Source organism: Melospiza georgiana, chromosome 13, assembly GCF_028018845.1.
Source record: "Melospiza georgiana isolate bMelGeo1 chromosome 13, bMelGeo1.pri, whole genome shotgun sequence".
NCBI lineage: Eukaryota > Metazoa > Chordata > Aves > Passeriformes > Passerellidae > Melospiza > Melospiza georgiana.
Window position 1 is genome coordinate 4,729,283 of NC_080442.1, and position 16,791 is coordinate 4,746,073.

Genomic DNA, 16,791 nt, shown 5'->3' on the forward strand with positions numbered 1-16,791 from the left:
CCAGAGCGATCCGCGGCGAGGGGCGGGGAGAGGGCCGGGGGCGGGCGGGGGGCGCGGCGGAGGGTCGGGCCGGCGGGCGGGAGGGTCGGGCCGGCGGGCGGGAGGGTCGGGCCGGCGGGCGGAGGCGGCCGGGGGTGTCACTTGCGCGCAGTGGCAGCGGTTCGGGAACGGGAACGGGCCTCTCTCGCCAAGGCTTTTTTGGTCTACCAGCGAAAGGTACCAAATACCGTCAGGATATACTGAGAATTATCCAACTGTTAAACATCAGTGAGGCCTGTCAGACTGAAGTGATTTACTACGGTCTGACTGAGTTCGAGGAGCGTTTGGACATGGTAGGAGTGACTATTCGAGATGCCCTGCACAGGACACAGAGTTGGGCTGAATGATCCTGATGGGTCCCCTCCACCTCGGCATATTCTGTGATTCTGTGTTACCAGAATTTGAGGCAAGCATCAACAAACCCTGCAAGGGGAAGATGATCAGGAAATGAGGTGTGCCAAAGCTTTATACCAAAAAGGAACGAGCATTAGTCTTGCTTAAGGGCACAACTCACAAGTAACGCTTCTGAGGCAAAGAGAAAGGGAAGCGAGGCTTTGTAAGAGTTATTAATAACTGGATCAATACAAGTTTTAATAACTGTTCAACACAGATAATAGAAAGCTGTAAAATAAATTTAGCCTCATTGACCACTCAGACAAACTGAAAATACATCGTGTAAATGAGCAGGGGCCTCCCCAAGAATATAATTCCTAACAGCTGTCACATGAAATTGGGATTGCTCTGATCCCGACCCCACTGTGTCAAATTAATCGTTGTTACTGGGTTGAGATTTATGTAGGACCATTGTTAGATTTGTTTTTTCTCTTTTCAATATAAGAGTCTTTTCAAAATTCTTCCTTTAGCCAGAAAGAGGTGAGTTTAACCTACCTGTGTTTTCATGAACACCATTGTTTAGGCAAAGCCCCAAGGTAATGGAAATTGCTGCACTGTCCAGTCCCTTCCATGGCTGATCCCAGTTCACCCCCACTTCTATTAACTGTGAAGAGCTACGACAGTTCATTTTGAAGATCCGAGAGTAAAATATTGCAATAAATCAGTAAATGTGTTATTGCAATTTCCTGCCTGTATAAGAAATGTCTTTCCATTAAAAAATCTAATAGTGAGTTAAGTCTAATATCTTTTATTGGTTTAAATGTCAAATTTACCATCCGTATTTAATAAATCACATGTACAAAATGTGAATTGAGTCCTACTACTTGCGGCATGTGTAGACAAAGCAAATCCTATGAGCAATCAAGTCAGAAATATGATTTGATTAGATTCTGAAATAGCACTCAGGATGCTTTGTTTTCTTTGTCTGATGCATTAGTAACACTACAAAAAACCTCTTTGCTGTGTATCTCAAGGGTTGACAAGTGTATCAGACTGGACATTTCAGTACACAACCTGCAAGACCACATTTATTATTATTGAATTAATTATATCCTATATATTAGGAAAAAAATCAGAGAAAAAGCAAAAGAATCAGAGAAAAAAACAGAGAAAATCATATTCTTCTCCATGTCAAAATACAACAGACCCTTCCCAGCACACAGTTAAACCAGTTGTGTAATAAAATTCAAGACCATTCTGATATGAATGCGGGGAGGGGGGAAGAGAGAGGTTTTTCTGTTCCCTCCATTATTTTAACCACTTGCATAGCAAATGCATCACTATTGTAAGTTAAAAGGGAGTATCAGTGAAGCTATTTTTAAATCAGAATATCAGTCATGCTATATAAAAATTTTTTTTATGTGGTGAACTTCCTGACTTTTCTGGAAAATCTGCCCTTCCTTCAAGCCAAATCATATGCAGTGTGTCACAAATCTATTTGGAGCCCTTCTTTTGGTCACAAAGAAAAAGAGAATGTTAAAAGGTCATGTTCAACTTCTCTGTGAGATCTGCAAGTGTAAATTGAGTCTGTTGGACTGTCAGCACGAGACCAGCTGTCCAGCAGCACAAGCACCAGTTCCTGAGCAGTTATTTCTAACAAGTCAAGTTATCCATCTGGTGTTCACTGTAAGTTTTTGACATTTCTACATTTCAGTTTTATAAATCACTGCTTGACTTGAATAAGCCTTAATTCATTTTATTCTAATGTATGTCATTTATACACTGACAGAATTGATTGACAGTAGCTTTATTTAGATAGGTTCCACTTTGACATATTTTGTTATTATCACATCAACATTTTAAGCTGCATGAGGCCATTTATCTAAGACCTGCATGCAAAGATTATCCTTCCTTTTTCCATTCTAAAAGTTGTTGATTTTAGGTTTAAATAAGGGAAAAAACTGAGCAGCAGTTTATGAAGATCATCACATTTAAATACCCTGTGTTTGGATTTCAAAGTGACAGTAATTTGCTTTGGTAGTACCCAAATACAACTTCTTGAATGTTCCAATTGTTTCATAAGACTTTGCAGAAAGTATTTTATACTCTGCAGACATTACTGACCTGTTTTTCTAGTTCTTTGCATTTAGTGCAGTTATTAATATCTGAGGAAATAGATTATGAGAGGAGATTCTTCTGATGCTGTATCTGATTTGGCATCAAACCAGAACAGCAGGATTTGATGCAACACAGTATCAGGGCACTCAGCTCAGCCACACATTGAGGAGGCAGCTGATAAATAATAAGTGCATTGTCAAAGGATGGCACTGTGAGGGATTTGGATGAAATCTTCAAGGCTCAGCTCTCTGCTCCCAGGTGAGTGATGTATCCTTTCTGAGAGGTGTTGTTGCTGCTGCAGATCCAACTGAAGCGTGTATGATCTCCCAAGCCATCTATTGCCATCCTTGCAGGACTTTTAATGTTTTAGAGATGACAGCCCGAGCTGTCCAGGTTATCATTTAGGCCTCTTTCTTCTTGCTATTCCTGTCACACACAGGGAAACGGATTATTCTTTTCACATCATGCTTTTACATGCTTGAACACTCCTACCACATCCCCTTTTGTCTTATCAGATTCCACTTGTCTGGTGTTTCTTCACAAATAACATTTCCCAGGCCTCAGACCCCAGGAGGAATGCGGGACTCTTCACAAGCCCCACCCAGCCCCAGGTGGGCAAGCTGGACGCAGTAGCCCAAACCACACTTCAGTGTTACACCCCAGGATTAGGTGCCTGTTTTATACCTGTACCCCATGTATTGCACACAGTTATTTACTGTCCCCTTTTTCTCTGCTCCCAGCAGTGGGGAGGGGCTGGGTGCTGAGGGGCTGACTGCCATGACTCAGTGATCACACTGGCACAGGAAGCCACATCAGGCTGACAGCAGCTGAACACGAGCCCAGGTGGGCCACAAGGCCAATGGCCCCTGGGCAGTGCCAGCAGTGCTGTGGCAGCAGGAGCAGGGCAGTGACCATCCATCCCCCTGTGCTGGGCTCTGCTGAGGCCACACCTCACATGGGGGCCCCTCACAACAAGGAAGACATGGAGGAGCTCCAGCATGTCCAGAGGAGGGAACAGAGCTGGGGAAGGGTCTGGAGTATCGGGAGCAGCCAAGGGAGCTGCAGGGGCTCAGCCTGGAGGAAAGAAGGCCTGGGGAGACTCTTGCTCTCCACAGTTTACCAACAGGAGGTAAGGGCTGGTCTCCTGCCAGGCAATGGTGACAGGATGAGAGGCAATGGCCTCAAACTGCACCAGTGAAGATTTAGGTTGGACATCTGCAGGAATTTATTCGCAGAAGCAGTGATTAGACATTGGAACAGGATGCCCAGAGAGGTGATGGAGCCACTGTCTCTGGAGGTGTTTAAGGTGTTTAGCCATGGCACTTGGTGCTATGGTCTAGGTGACAAGGTGGTGCTCGGTCATAGATGGGACTCAGTGGTCTCAGAGGCCTTTCCCAAGCAGATCGATTCTGTGACCGCACCCCAGCGTTTCCTCAGGGCCTGAGGGCAGCCCCGAGCTTGGCCTTGCCCGAGGGGCCGCGGGAACCTCCTCAGTGGCCTCCTCAGGGTGGGGCGAGGCGCGGGCAAGGCGAGGGCACCGCCTCACCGGCGCGGGCCGGGCACGCATCGGGCGGGGCGGGTAGAAGGTGTGGGGCCAGGTGTGCAGCCAGGCGAGGGCACCGCCCCACCGGCGCGGGCCGGGCATGCATCGGGCGGGGCGGGTGGAAGGCGTGGGGCCAGGTGAGGGCATCGCCTCACCGGCAGGCGCCGCGCATGCGCAGGCCGGCCGGGCGGGGCCGGCACGGCAGCGGGCGGGCGGTGGCGGCGGGGTGCGATGACGTCAGCGCGGCGGGACGCGCGCGGGCGGGACGGCGCGGCGCGGCGGAGAGCGTGAGTGGCCGGCGCGCGGGCCCGGCGCGAGCGGGCAGCGCGCGGGAGGCGCGGGCAAGATGGCGGCGGGCCCGCCACACCCCCCCTCAGCCCCACAGCCCCGGCGGGCGGCTCCGCCACACGGCCCGGCCAGGCGGGGCGCGGATAGCCTGGTTGCTACAGGCGACCGGGAGCGGTGGGTGTGGGTCGGGCCGTGCCTTGAGGGAGAAACGGGCTGTTCGTCTGAGCCAGCCCCTCGCGGCGTTCCCGCACTGCCCGTGGGGAGACTCGGGCTCAGCCTGAGGGGGGTCCCGGTGCTTGGGACCCCGCCGGTCCTTCAGGCCCCCCTGTCCTCAGCGGGGGTTGTGCGTGAGGGGAGAGGCACCCTCACTGAGGAAATTCGCTGTGAACCCGTGTCAAATGCCACATGCTGTATGGCTGTTTGCATCTTAGAAACTGCTAATGTCGTTCCTAGTGTAAAGCCCTGCTCTTCCTTTGCTGTCAGAGACAAAATCACGGCTGACAGCACAGAAGGTCTCGCAGTGTACTCAGGGTCTGCCTTCTCTGTGCAGTTCTCTAAATACATATTCCTATTTCTGCATTATTTGCAAGTGAACTGCACTACTGGGAAAATACGTGGATCCTCGTATTCTCTCCTAAAATATATATGTCAGTTTAATCTGCTTTTATTATCCCTCGAGTACAATCAAGTTTGCTGTACAAGAGATGTTTTCTAAGATGCTTCAGTGTTTGAAGACTCAGTGGTGGATCTGTTCTGATGGCTGAAGTGATGCAGAAGTACAATCTTTGTTTTCAAAAACTCCATCCAACTGCATTACATTTTGGTTTGTATGGGTTTACTAGGTTGTCTTAAGGCATACAGAGATCCGTGGGCTTGTTGGCACAGGCTGGGCCAAATCCCTATAGAAAATTCAGCTATTTCTGTAATGTGAGAACAGTTGAACAGTCTGCTTAAAGCAGTGTCATTCATGGTAAAGGCCAACAAAATCTGACTTTGGACCTGATTAAAGGTTAATACTGTCTTTTTACCTGACCTTGCATAATTTAGAAGTGCCTGTAATTTCCATTTAGTGTCTGATTCTTCAGATAAGTAAGATTAGACTGCACTCAAAATAGACTGCACTCAGCTGTTTAGAATTTATCAACCTTAAAGCCAAGGATTTAACTTTATTTCAGAATTGCTAGCACTGTTTTGGAAATTCTTGATAAACCTCTAAATAATTGCACCTGTGGACTTTCTTCATTTGTGGCAATGGTTCTGTTACAGCTGCATAAAGTATTCACTTTGCCAGAGCTCACTTGTACAGCAGCCTTCACATCTTAGAGTTCCATGAGAACAGAAGTTTCAGTTTTATTTTGCTTGATCATTAATTAGCTGATGCTGATTGTTAGTGCATCTCTGATTTGTTTTTCTTTCTGAACTGATCACCAACTTGCCCAGTTCTCTGTCCCAGGAAAGATTATTCTACTTGCATCACTGTTGTAGAGCAGTCCATGCAGTGATTTGTTTGAAAGTTTTGATAGTCTTTGTACTGCTTACTGTCTCACCACATATAAAATTCCATTTTTCTGTAATGACAGTCTCTTTTTGTTTGCTTCTTGGACTTTGGCTGTTTTTAGTAAGGAACAATGCAAACACTTCACAATAAAATTATCTTCTGACAACCTTACTGTGCTCATCTGGTGTACATGACCTAAATGCTGCCAGAAAGCTAAAAGTAGTTTAGAACTGGTTGAAGGTAAAATTATTAATTGCATTTTTTTGACACAGGTATGAAAACTCAATGGGGTCATCCAAAAATGTAATAAGTGAGCCTGTTGATGCAGAGGAAGGCTATAACATGATGGTAAGACATTCAGTAACTATTACACTGTATGGTGTTTTTTCAACAGCAAGAAAAACTAATTTTTCATGTTGAGATTAATTAATCAGCTCATTTGTACCTTCTATGAAAGTATTGATTCTAGGAGCTAAATAAATGTTACTCATTAACACTGTAGAGAGGAACCTCCAAAAAGGAATTTTACAGTAGAATAAATCTGAGCATTTCTTCTGTTTTGCATAATTTCTAGTTGTGTTAGTATGTGGGGGTTTTGCATTCCTTTTTTTCAGCTGACTCCCATTTTAAGCTGCTTTCATCCAAGCTGTGCTGCAGTGTAAGCCCTCAATGTTTGTGGTGTTCTTAGAAGGGGCTGAGCTTAGAGCTGAATGACTTTTCCTTGGGAATGCAGTGGATGAAACTGCTCAGTTTCTTTACATCAATGTATTTTTATCCACGAGCATCATTTAAAGAAGATTCCTCACAAAAGGTCCTTTAGGATTTGTAGCCATGACAAGAAGCAGTACAGATTCAATGATAAGCATTTGCTGTCTGAGGCTGAGCAGTTTCTGGTCCCTCCTTTGGCCTGAGTGTATGCAGAGCATGTGGCAGAAGGAAACTCCTCTGGGTAGCTGAGTGGCAAATAAGCAGGGATTCAGGTGAGGGGGCACTCAAAGCCAGGGGTCAGAGTGTGGGAGGGGGCTGCAGTGAGCTCTTGTCAGATGGAAAGGCTGTTCCTGGCCACTCCTGCCTTTGGCACAGTGATTCTCACTTCTGGCTGTGCAGTTCCTCATTGCTCACTCCTGCCTGGGCCTCCCTTTTGACTGATGTCCAGGTTACAGAGATGAGAATTTTAAGTTAGGCTCTACAAAATACCTTGAAATGTCATGATGAGATTCTTACTGTTCCATTTTAAGCTTTTCTGGCTTGTAATAAAAATAAATAATTTGGGAAGTTAGTTTGTTGTGGACTAATGCAAAGTTTTAGACTCACTTCATTAAGCAATAAGGGATTAAAAACCCAAACCAAACTTGCTGCAGCAGAAATGGTCACTTACTAAAAATTCCCAGCAAGAATAGGCAATTAGTTGTATAGAATAAGAATAGATTAGAGCCAGTTCTGTACAGGTTCTGGGGGCTTTATGTGCTTTACTTGAGTTGCTTAGGGCCAGGGTCTGTAATTTTACTCTGTTTTCCACAACTTCACAGATTGAGCAGTGCTGTTTTTTCCTGTGTTGTGTTGCCTGGTAGTGTCTCTGGGCAGTCTGTGAGGCACTAGATGGCACACTGTGACTTCCAGAAAGGCAACTGAGGACATCTGCATGAGAGAAACCCAAGTTAAAAACTATTAGATCAGCATTAAAGTAAAAGGAGTTTCTTGTTTGTGTTATTTTCCTGCTGCCTTAAAAAATTCTAGCCACTCATCTTCTATATTTGTTTTTAGTGTAACTTTACTGTATTTTCTTTCTAAAGATGTAGAAGTGGTTGCAGGCTTGGGCCATATGATGGTAAAAATGAAAAGAGGAAAAATATACCTCCTGATTAGTTCTACAGAAAATCAGTCTGTTTGTGCCTAAAATAATTCTTAGGTTTGTTTAACTCCTTTATGGTTAAGTTGGCCAGTGTTTAAAGCTAACCTGGTCAGCAGTTTGTGCTATCATGGTACATAAGTTTATCATCACCATACATCTTTTGGCTTTGTTGCAAATTATTGTGTGAGGACTAACTTTCCTGCGCTGTAGAAGAGGCAAGACTTTATCTGACTGACATCTGTCAGTTGATACAAATACTTTTAATGTACTTGTTTTCAGATGTCTTGTGATGGAGCACCTCCCAAGTGCAAAGAACTGGTTATTGGGTAAATGGAGAGCATCCCAGGGTCTCTCATTCTGTCTTTGAGTGGTTGCAGCTTTGCAGTAACAGCCCATCACAGTTGCCAGGAAATACTTTCTAGGTTCCTGTCTTAGTGAGAGAGCTGGCATTTTATTCATGCTTCACATGGTTCCCATACAGCTCATGCCTTTCTCCAGGCTCTCACCAATCAGCCAACACGTGTATTTTGGTCTCATGCTCCCTTTAGCTTGTATAATTAGTTCTAATTGACACAGGGTAATTAAAACATTTGTGAAGTCTGCTGTGATGTCCCAGCAGCATTGTCAAGCAATTAAATGAAAGTGATGTGGTCTGAAGGTACCCATCCATCCTGAGGGCTGGGTGGTAACTCCCATGCCATGCTGATGAGTAAATCTGCTTCTGTGCAGAAGAATGGCAATGAAAATGAATGCATCCACCTGTTTCAGACATTTGAGGAAAATTCAGCACCACATTGGATGGTGTAGCCACATACTGGATGAAAACATGTCAGACCAAAGATTTCTTTCTTGTGTGCCCATCCATGTATTTCTTGTTTTCAGGCTTCTTTCCAACGCTCCAACAGCCATGACAAAGTGAGGAAAATAGTGGCAGAGGAGGGAAGGACAGCAAGGAACCTGATAGCCTGGAGTGTCCCACTGGAAAACAAGGAGGATGATGGTATGTGTTTAACAGTCTTCCAGGTCTTTGCACTTCCATCCCTCTGTCAGCTGGAGTTCCTCATCTGGAAATATTTTCCTTACATAAAATTTCTCTATTAAAAATATTCTGTTTAGCATACATAGTGTAATTTAGAAGTTTTTTGACAAAATGTGCCTTGCAGTTGGTAGATCACTTTGTAAAACCTTCCAGTGGCAGATTCAAAACTGTTTTAATTTATCTACAAGTGACATCTAAGACTGTTTCCTTCTGCTGATGTTGTCAAGATAGTTGTGTAACACAATGATGTTGTCCTAAAGTGCTCTCTTGTAACTGGGGAATTCAGAATTGTAGGGATGACTTAGAACAATCTAACAGATTTCTCTCTGTGTTGTAAAACAAAGAAATTTGGAAGTTTCTTTTGGGATAACTTCAGCTTTGGTAGATGCCAATGAAGACTCTCTAAAGAAGGGGATATGTGAGGACAGCTTTCTGTAATGCAAGTCCTCAGAACAGTTTTATTACTGCTGTAATACTCTCTTGTGGTATGATGACTTAAGGAGCCAGGAACTGACTTTTATTTTTATCCTACTCGAGCTGTTCCAGATGTCTGAATGCTGGTTTTGAGAACTTCATCTCAAATATTCTTGTAGCTGCATGTCCCTGTCCAGGTGCTGCAGATTTTAAGTGTCTAAAAGTAAATTTTTTTATGCTGTGGAGATGGTTGAACATGGGAACCAGTTGCCTTGAAAAACTGTGGGCATCATCTTCCTTGGAGATGCTCAAAACCCCCCTGGACATAGCTCTGGGCAGCCTGGAGGTTGAGTTAAACCATCTCTAGAGGTTCCTTCCAACTCAGCTGCTCTGTGATTCTGCCAGTGGAAAAGACATTTCTAACAAATGTTATGTCTTAAGGTGCAAGATAATTCACCCTATGTCTGATGCAAAGTTTCAACTGTCTGAAAGCAGAGTAGAATTGGGGCCCAAAGTATTTCCAGATTCCCAATTGCAGTTCTGGGGAAGGTAGTGATGTGAATGTGTGTGTGGTAAGGGAACATGCTGTGTATTTCCAGTAGTATTTTTGAGCAACTTGTGGGTTGATTCACTTTCTGTGTAAAGATTTGTTATTTTTGAATACTACCTTGCTTGTAATATTATTTTAGAAACTTTAACGCTTTTTCCTTCAAAATGTCTCTGAGTTGTAGATGAATGTTTGCTCTAACAAATTCTGCTAAACCATGATAAATGAATGTAAAAGTGAATTTTTAGCTTTCATTGAATAGTAGTTATGTACAGTAATTAAAATCCAAGTAGCTGTATTAATTACCTTTGGTCATATTTTCCTTTCCTCTTTTGGTCATATTAGCCCCATTTTAGTTTTAAAACTTTGTCAGTGCTGCTTTCTTTTTAATGTTTCTTAAATGATAAGTGACCTTTTTGCACAATGCAAAGGATCTGATGATTATTGCCTGATGGAAAATTTCCCTGTGAAAAGGAACTTGTGGTTAGTGAAAGCCTGGCAGAGCCAATCCTTTATCTCTTGGCCCTTGCCTGGCATGGGGGGTGTTTATGTCGGTGTCACTGAGCTCTGGTTCATTTTTTACTGCTCCTTCCATGTGTGCTGTGTCCCTGAGGGATGACACAGCAACATTATGGATTAGGACAGTTCTGACTTGTTCAAGGGTTGTGTAAATCAGGCCAAAGGTTCAGGGTGCCTGAGCCAATCCTGCCACTCTCCTGTACAAAGCAGAATTTTGTGTTTGGGCAGTTTCTTCTGCTCATAATGTTCAGAGGTATTGATTTGGCAGCACCAGTGTGTGATTCAACATTTTAAATTATATACTGTTATTCATAATGAGATTTTTTTTCCAGACACAGTGAAGGTATGAGCACTTTTTATTACTAGGGTTATAGAGGGTTTTATAGAGGATTGATTAATTAAAATGTTGAATTCACCTTTTCCATTTGTGTCCTTTTTCTATTTCCTTTAAAAATTGTGTGCTTGTGTTCTCCTTCCCATTTTTTCCTCTTACTCTGAAAGACTTGTGTCATTTATATAGCATACATAGATAAAAGAGAAATCAAAACCTCCTGATTCCATTCTGAAAATACATAGTTCCAGCCAGTAAGCAGTATTTCCTTAAAAAGGAAAGAGATTTCTGGACTGGCAGGTGATAGGTCTGTTGTGTGTTTTGGAGCAGTGTGCACCCCAGTTATGTCAGATCTGAAATTCTAATTATGAGTACAGATCAATGCCATGACAGAATCCCAGACACAGTGGTGATGGTCTAGGAGAGAGAGTGACTGTAACACTTTCCAACCACTGAAATTCAGATACTCCTTCACAGAATTCAGTAGCACACAGCAGATTCTGCTGGATAAACTAATCAACCCTATTGTCAGCTTGGTGTCTCAGGAGGAGTCTTGAAAGAGAAAAATTCACTCTTCTGGTCTTTTGTCTCCAGAATGGAATTTGCATTCCAAACCTGCAGCCAGCAGTCACCAATTGCAGTCACATTGCTTTTGCCCACCTTGGAAAGCTGTGATAATTCCAATGAAGGGTTTCAGAATTTTTTCCTTTGTAATTATTTCACATGCCTAGAGTTAAGTTTGAGGCACTGAATGCAGATAAGCAACTACACACTAATGAGCAACAGTTAAAAATTGCAGAGGCTTGACATGTAAATGTTAATAGATGGTAAGATACCTTTGGAACTTTGAGATGTGTAGAAAAATTGGAAAATCTGGTATTTGTGACTGTTCTCTTCCTGTTCCCTATTTGTTTAAAATCACTTGGGCTCTTGCCATACAGAATTCATTTGCAGATTAAGCATTTCAGGGTAAGGAAACATATTTTAGTGGTTGAAAGGTACCTGGCACACTTTGGGGAGCTTGCAGCATATTCCACTGTTTTAGCAGGAAACTGCTGCAGAAAATAAGTGTGGAGGGAAGGGGACTCTTAAAGGCTCATCAGTTCCAAGCCTTGAATTTCACTGGAATCAATAATGGGAATCCAGTCTAGTGCAGGTAGGTGAATACAGGGCCATTATATTCTGGGTGAGACCCTTACAGTAATATATAAAATTAATTTTGTGCAAAATCTATTGCTGGAATTCAATTTAGAGGTGGGAAAACACGAAGAATTTTAGTTACATCCGTGCTTGAAGGCATTCATTTCTCCAGATCCTTAGCACAGTACAGTTAGAAAAATAGCATCTACTGCTGCTCTACAAACTTGTAAGAAGATGTGGTTCATAATAGGATTAGAAACTTCAGTGTGCTTCCTCAGTATAAAATGACCATTTCTGCTGAGGGTGTGATGATGAGCAGTGTCAAAGGCATTGAACCAATGTGTGCAGTTGATTTCTGCCATAGCCAGGACAGAAATGAAGGCAGCAATTAACTCCTAGATGTGAAGGCAATTCCCACATGTCCCATACCAGTAAAACTATCCAAAAGGGAGAGGTGAGCAGGATGGTTATTGAGGTTGTTAGGTAAAAGATAGCTTTTGAAAATAGGTTATCACTGGGGGTTTTTGGCAGGTATTGGCACCTCTGCTTTTTGGACAGGAAGACTTCACAAATCATAAGCCCTGTGTGCTTCATATTTAAACAGCAGACAGGGAGGAAATGAACTTCTAGTGTAAAATATGGCTATAGCTCCTCCAATGCTGCAGAACTTTGATACTTTATATATTTCACATGGGCAACTTAATAACTAAAGGAGATGATCTTGTGTCACCATTGTTCTCTCCTTACACTTCAGTCAGTTGCTAGCAGGGGGTGCCCTTCAGGTGTCAGTGAAGTCTGGGCCTCTCTTAGCAATGCCAGCAAGGTGTAGCTACACACCAGTTACACACCAGTTACACACCAGTCACCCTGAACATACAAACAGCCATTGGGCACTGCTGCCACTGCTTGGGAGTATAGAGAGACAAAAGCAGAAATAATCTTCTCATTACCAGAGCCATTATTGTAAAATAATGAACAAGGAACAAGAAAGCTTGAAAATGTGGCTGCTGCTGAAATGCAATGACTTGCTCAGACATTTTTACAGATCTTAGATGAAGAATTGTTATTCTGGATTTTATAGAATCTAAAAATTCTGCAACTTGATGTGTTCTCTGCCCCTTTTTAATTTTAGTGAACCCTTATTTGTGGCAAACCTTTTCTCTGTGCAAGTCCTGGATGCCATTGCCTTCAAAACCTTGTCTTTGCAGAATGTAAATCACATCATAAGAGAGATTTCAATCAGAAGTTTGAAATAGTTCTGTTATCAGAAGTCTGCCATGGAACTGTTCCCCAGTTCAAGCTTTTTAGTGACTAGGAAGGTTTTATACAGGTAGTGCCTGAATGATTTTTTTTTCCCCTAAATGCTGCTAAATTGAGTTCAGTATATTAGTTTTTTGGCTAATGTAGCATTTTAAAAATGAATTATCAAGCAAATAATTTTTAATTTGTTTTAAATTAAAAGCCTTGTTGCCTGGAATAGCCAATGATCCAAACCAGCTGTGCAAACCATCTGTACCATTGCTTGATTAGGACAGGTTTGCAGCTACTTTACATAACCAGAGCAATGTAAAACAGCTGGGCTGCATTTGGGAATTTGGCCTCAACTGTTAAAAACTCAACTGGACAATTCTGAAATTTAAGAATATCTCCATGGTCTAGGGAGGACTGTATTCAACTAATGCATTGCTTTGCTTGGCTTCATCCAGCTAAATAATCTTGAAACTTCTCTTTGGATTTAATCTTTGCTAGAGAAAACTCTGGCCATAGTTACTGTTTTTTCTTAACTTGCTTACATTTTTGGTAACTGGATCCTATGATTTCTGTGTTGAGCAAGTTTAGATACTTGGAGGAATAATTCTTTTTACATTACCCTATAGCAAATCTCAAAGATTAAGTGCACACAGATCAGGTTGGTCTAGGCTAACACAGATTTTTCTATGCAAAGATAACTCTGAATCAGTTAATTGCCACCAGTGCTGCACTGAGACCTGGGATCACCCCCTCTGACTGGGGGAATTTAAACTGATTTTGGAAGCATAGTTGCTAAAGTCACTTTGTATAAACAGTGGAGGAAGACAGGTATGTTTGAGAAGGGATTTCATGTCTAAAGGAGGATGACTTGTGTTCTGTGAGTGTTTTTCTCTCTTCCTTTGGCTGTCTAAATGTTGATGAACTAAATCCTGACCTAAGTTCTGTTTTTTCCCATCTTTCTTGGCAGAACAGCTCCAGAAGAACTAAATCATTACATTTGGTTTTCCTAATAAATGTATTTCTTTTTTTAATTCTATAGTAGCTGATTGAGCAATCAATCAAAAGCAGACTTCTTAAAATTTATATGGAAAGCTAGAATAATGTTTGACATGTAGATTGTAATTGTATGATTTTTAGAGGCACTGAAAACTCAAAGCTTACCTTTGTTAAATGAAGTCTGTGTGTCTTGCCTTTCTTGTATTTTTTCATTCTCTAGTGTTTTCTGGCATTATCCACATTCTAAACACTGGAATATATATTTTGAATATAAAATTTGCCAAACCTCTTAACTCAGAAATTGTGCCCCTCTCAGTACATTGCAAGATGAGATATGTGCATTTTAGAGTGCTCTATTTAATTAAAATCATTATTGTTGATTAAAACAGTTGCTTCTCCCACAGGAAAATCGAAATGGCAATCTGGGGGAAAAACAAAAAGGGTGACTCAAGGAACACACAAGACTGCAAAACAGGTATCTGCTCATTTCTTACTGTGACATAAAATAGATGACACAACACTGTTTTTCTGTGAGATCACTGGTATATTGGTGGCTGATTAATACTTTTCTAAAACTGTGCATGCATTGTATTTTCAAAGCATCTGAATTTCAAAGTCAAGTATTCAGAAGTTAAAATTGCCAGAATTTAGGTTATCTTGCTCAGCCTTTCCTTTTGGCACTTCCCAGCCCCTGGCACACTTGACTTATTGGCATTGAGGCTATTTTAAGGAAAGGGCTGTTCAATAAAATGATATAGGATAGTCTTGCTGTAAGTATGCTGCTTATACAAGGGCTGCCTTTCTTCCCAGTTCCTAGTTAAAGGAAATTTCTTTACCTCATGTGTTAGTGGCTCAAGTCAGTATATCTTAATTTGGAGAAGAGTCCAAGTGAGTAAAATTTCTAAGAGTTAGGACTGGAAAGTAAGTTTGAATGAGACTTGTAAAGAAGATACTGCTCCTATTTTTATTCAGTTTTTTTTTTTTCTCTCTGTGAATGACAACCTTTATTACATTAATAAAGTAATACCTCAATCTTTCCTCATGTTTAATATTTTTAACCACTGTTTTTCTTTGATTCATGGATTTAGCCATTAGTACAGCTTTAGCCATTTAATGTTTTGAGGCAGCCTGTCAGAATTTGGTAATAAAGCATATGGAAAATGTTATTTTTTGAAAAAAGAAAAATGTTCTGCTTCCATAGAGATGTATTTGCATCTTTCAAACCCAGGCATTGCTTTCCCAGTTCAGTTTGGCAGCTGTGTTCTCTGCTCACACACTGCTGCATTACAGACACAGTGTGTGCTGCTTCCCCTGGCGTGCCAGGGGGATGTCACTGGTGTGCCTGGGGCTCCCTTGGTGTGCCAGGGGAGTGTCCCTGGTGTGCCAGGGGGTGTCACTGGTGTGCCTGGGGCTCCCTTGGTGTGGCACAGGGTGTCCCTGGTGTGCCTGGGGTTCCCCTGGTGTGCCAGGGGGTGTCCCTGGTGTGCCTGGGGCTCCCTTGGTGTGCCAGGGGGTGTCCCTGGTGTGCCTGGGGCTCCCTCTCAGGGTGTGCCCCAGAAGAGGGAGGTGGAGAGCAATGTGCACTGTGGGTTCTGTCTCACCTGGGGTTATGTGAACCCTGAGTTTTCAGGGGAATGCTTGGTTGCTACCCAGTGTGGGATTGCTGTGCTGAGGCTCCTGTCACTGACACAGTGCATTCCTGGTGGCTTCAGTTGAGGTTTGAGCACTGCTGAGTGTCTGTGCAGCTTGACATCTCAATCTGGCATTCAGCACCTTCATTGCTGCTGCTTTTCAGACACTGGATACTGCTGTAATTGGTGGCTTTTTCTTTTTTGGCTTAGTTTTGTTGAGCTTTCACTTTTAATTTTCCTTTGCATATAAATGGGCCACTAATCTCAAGAAAATAAACTTACAAGAGCTGTTTCATATGGTCTTACCAACCTCATCTTCCTTTCAGTAGGGTGCTGGCAAATAAACATTCAATAAATTTTGGCATCCCAGGAGTATAAATATAGATTGCATACTTTCCACAATTCCAAGGCAACTACTGAAACTATTAGGAGGGAAAGAAACAAAATAAAAAACACCAAGAGATTCAGTTTAATACCACTTTCATCATCCATGCTGGGTTACTTGGGATGTAAGAAGTGGTGTTTCCATGTCTGTTAACTTCAAAGGTGCATCAGCTTTGCATCTTCTGCACTTGAAGGTTTGAACTATTGCTGCAAGTTAAAATGCTTTTTCTCTTTAATGCTGATTTAATGCTAGCCTGCTTGTGTGATAGTGTCTACAAGAAATCAGAGGCTTTTGTCCTTTCAAAGGTGTTTTGCTGGACCATTGGTAGCAGTAAATGTTGCTTGGGTTTTACTGAGACCCTGAAAGTCTGCTTACAGGATAATGGTGGAGCTGCTGTGGCTTACAGAGCCTACACAAGGTGTTTTTCTCATTAAAATATGGCTGACATATAAGGGAGAAGATAAATGGATGCCAAATACAGCAGATGGATACATTTGTTGCTAAATACAAAATATATTCGGTGACATTGTCTTTTAAAGATAGGTTTGAACAGTATCTTTCAAAGAGTGGGAATTATGCAGGTTTCCCATTCCAAAACTGATCCTTTTTATCAGCAATATTATCTGACTGACTGTAAACCTAATTACTTTGCTGAGGTCACATTTTATAAATACAGACAGCAACAGGTAGCACTGTTATTTTAATGTAGCTATTTATGATTCTGGAGTTGAACTTGCTTCATTATAAACAGTAGTTTCAAGGAGCTATAAATTAGCCAGAATATAAGCTTTGCTTTAAATGTTTTTACACAAGGCCTCAGCCTAGGAGCATCTTTTTTCCTAGCAGTTTGTTAAAAGGTGACTTATG

The 16,791-nt window shown here is 42.3% G+C and overlaps 1 protein-coding gene across 2 annotated transcripts in view; it reads left to right on the forward strand.

Moving 5' to 3' along the window:
* The first annotated feature begins 4,264 nt into the window (after positions 1 to 4,264).
* Positions 4,265 to 16,791, forward strand: part of SCAPER (S-phase cyclin A associated protein in the ER) — a 136,043-nt gene continuing 123,516 nt past the window's right edge. Inside the window, exons 1-4 of one of the 2 annotated variants that reach the window (XM_058033388.1) lie at positions 4,265 to 4,320; positions 6,092 to 6,167; positions 8,554 to 8,671; positions 14,313 to 14,383. In XM_058033388.1, the coding sequence (XP_057889371.1) occupies positions 4,265 to 4,320; positions 6,092 to 6,167; positions 8,554 to 8,671; positions 14,313 to 14,383 (321 nt within the window). Of the gene's footprint in view, positions 4,321 to 4,476; positions 4,496 to 6,091; positions 6,168 to 8,553; positions 8,672 to 14,312; positions 14,384 to 16,791 lie in introns of those variants that run through there. The other variant, XM_058033389.1, reaches the window with a different exon arrangement.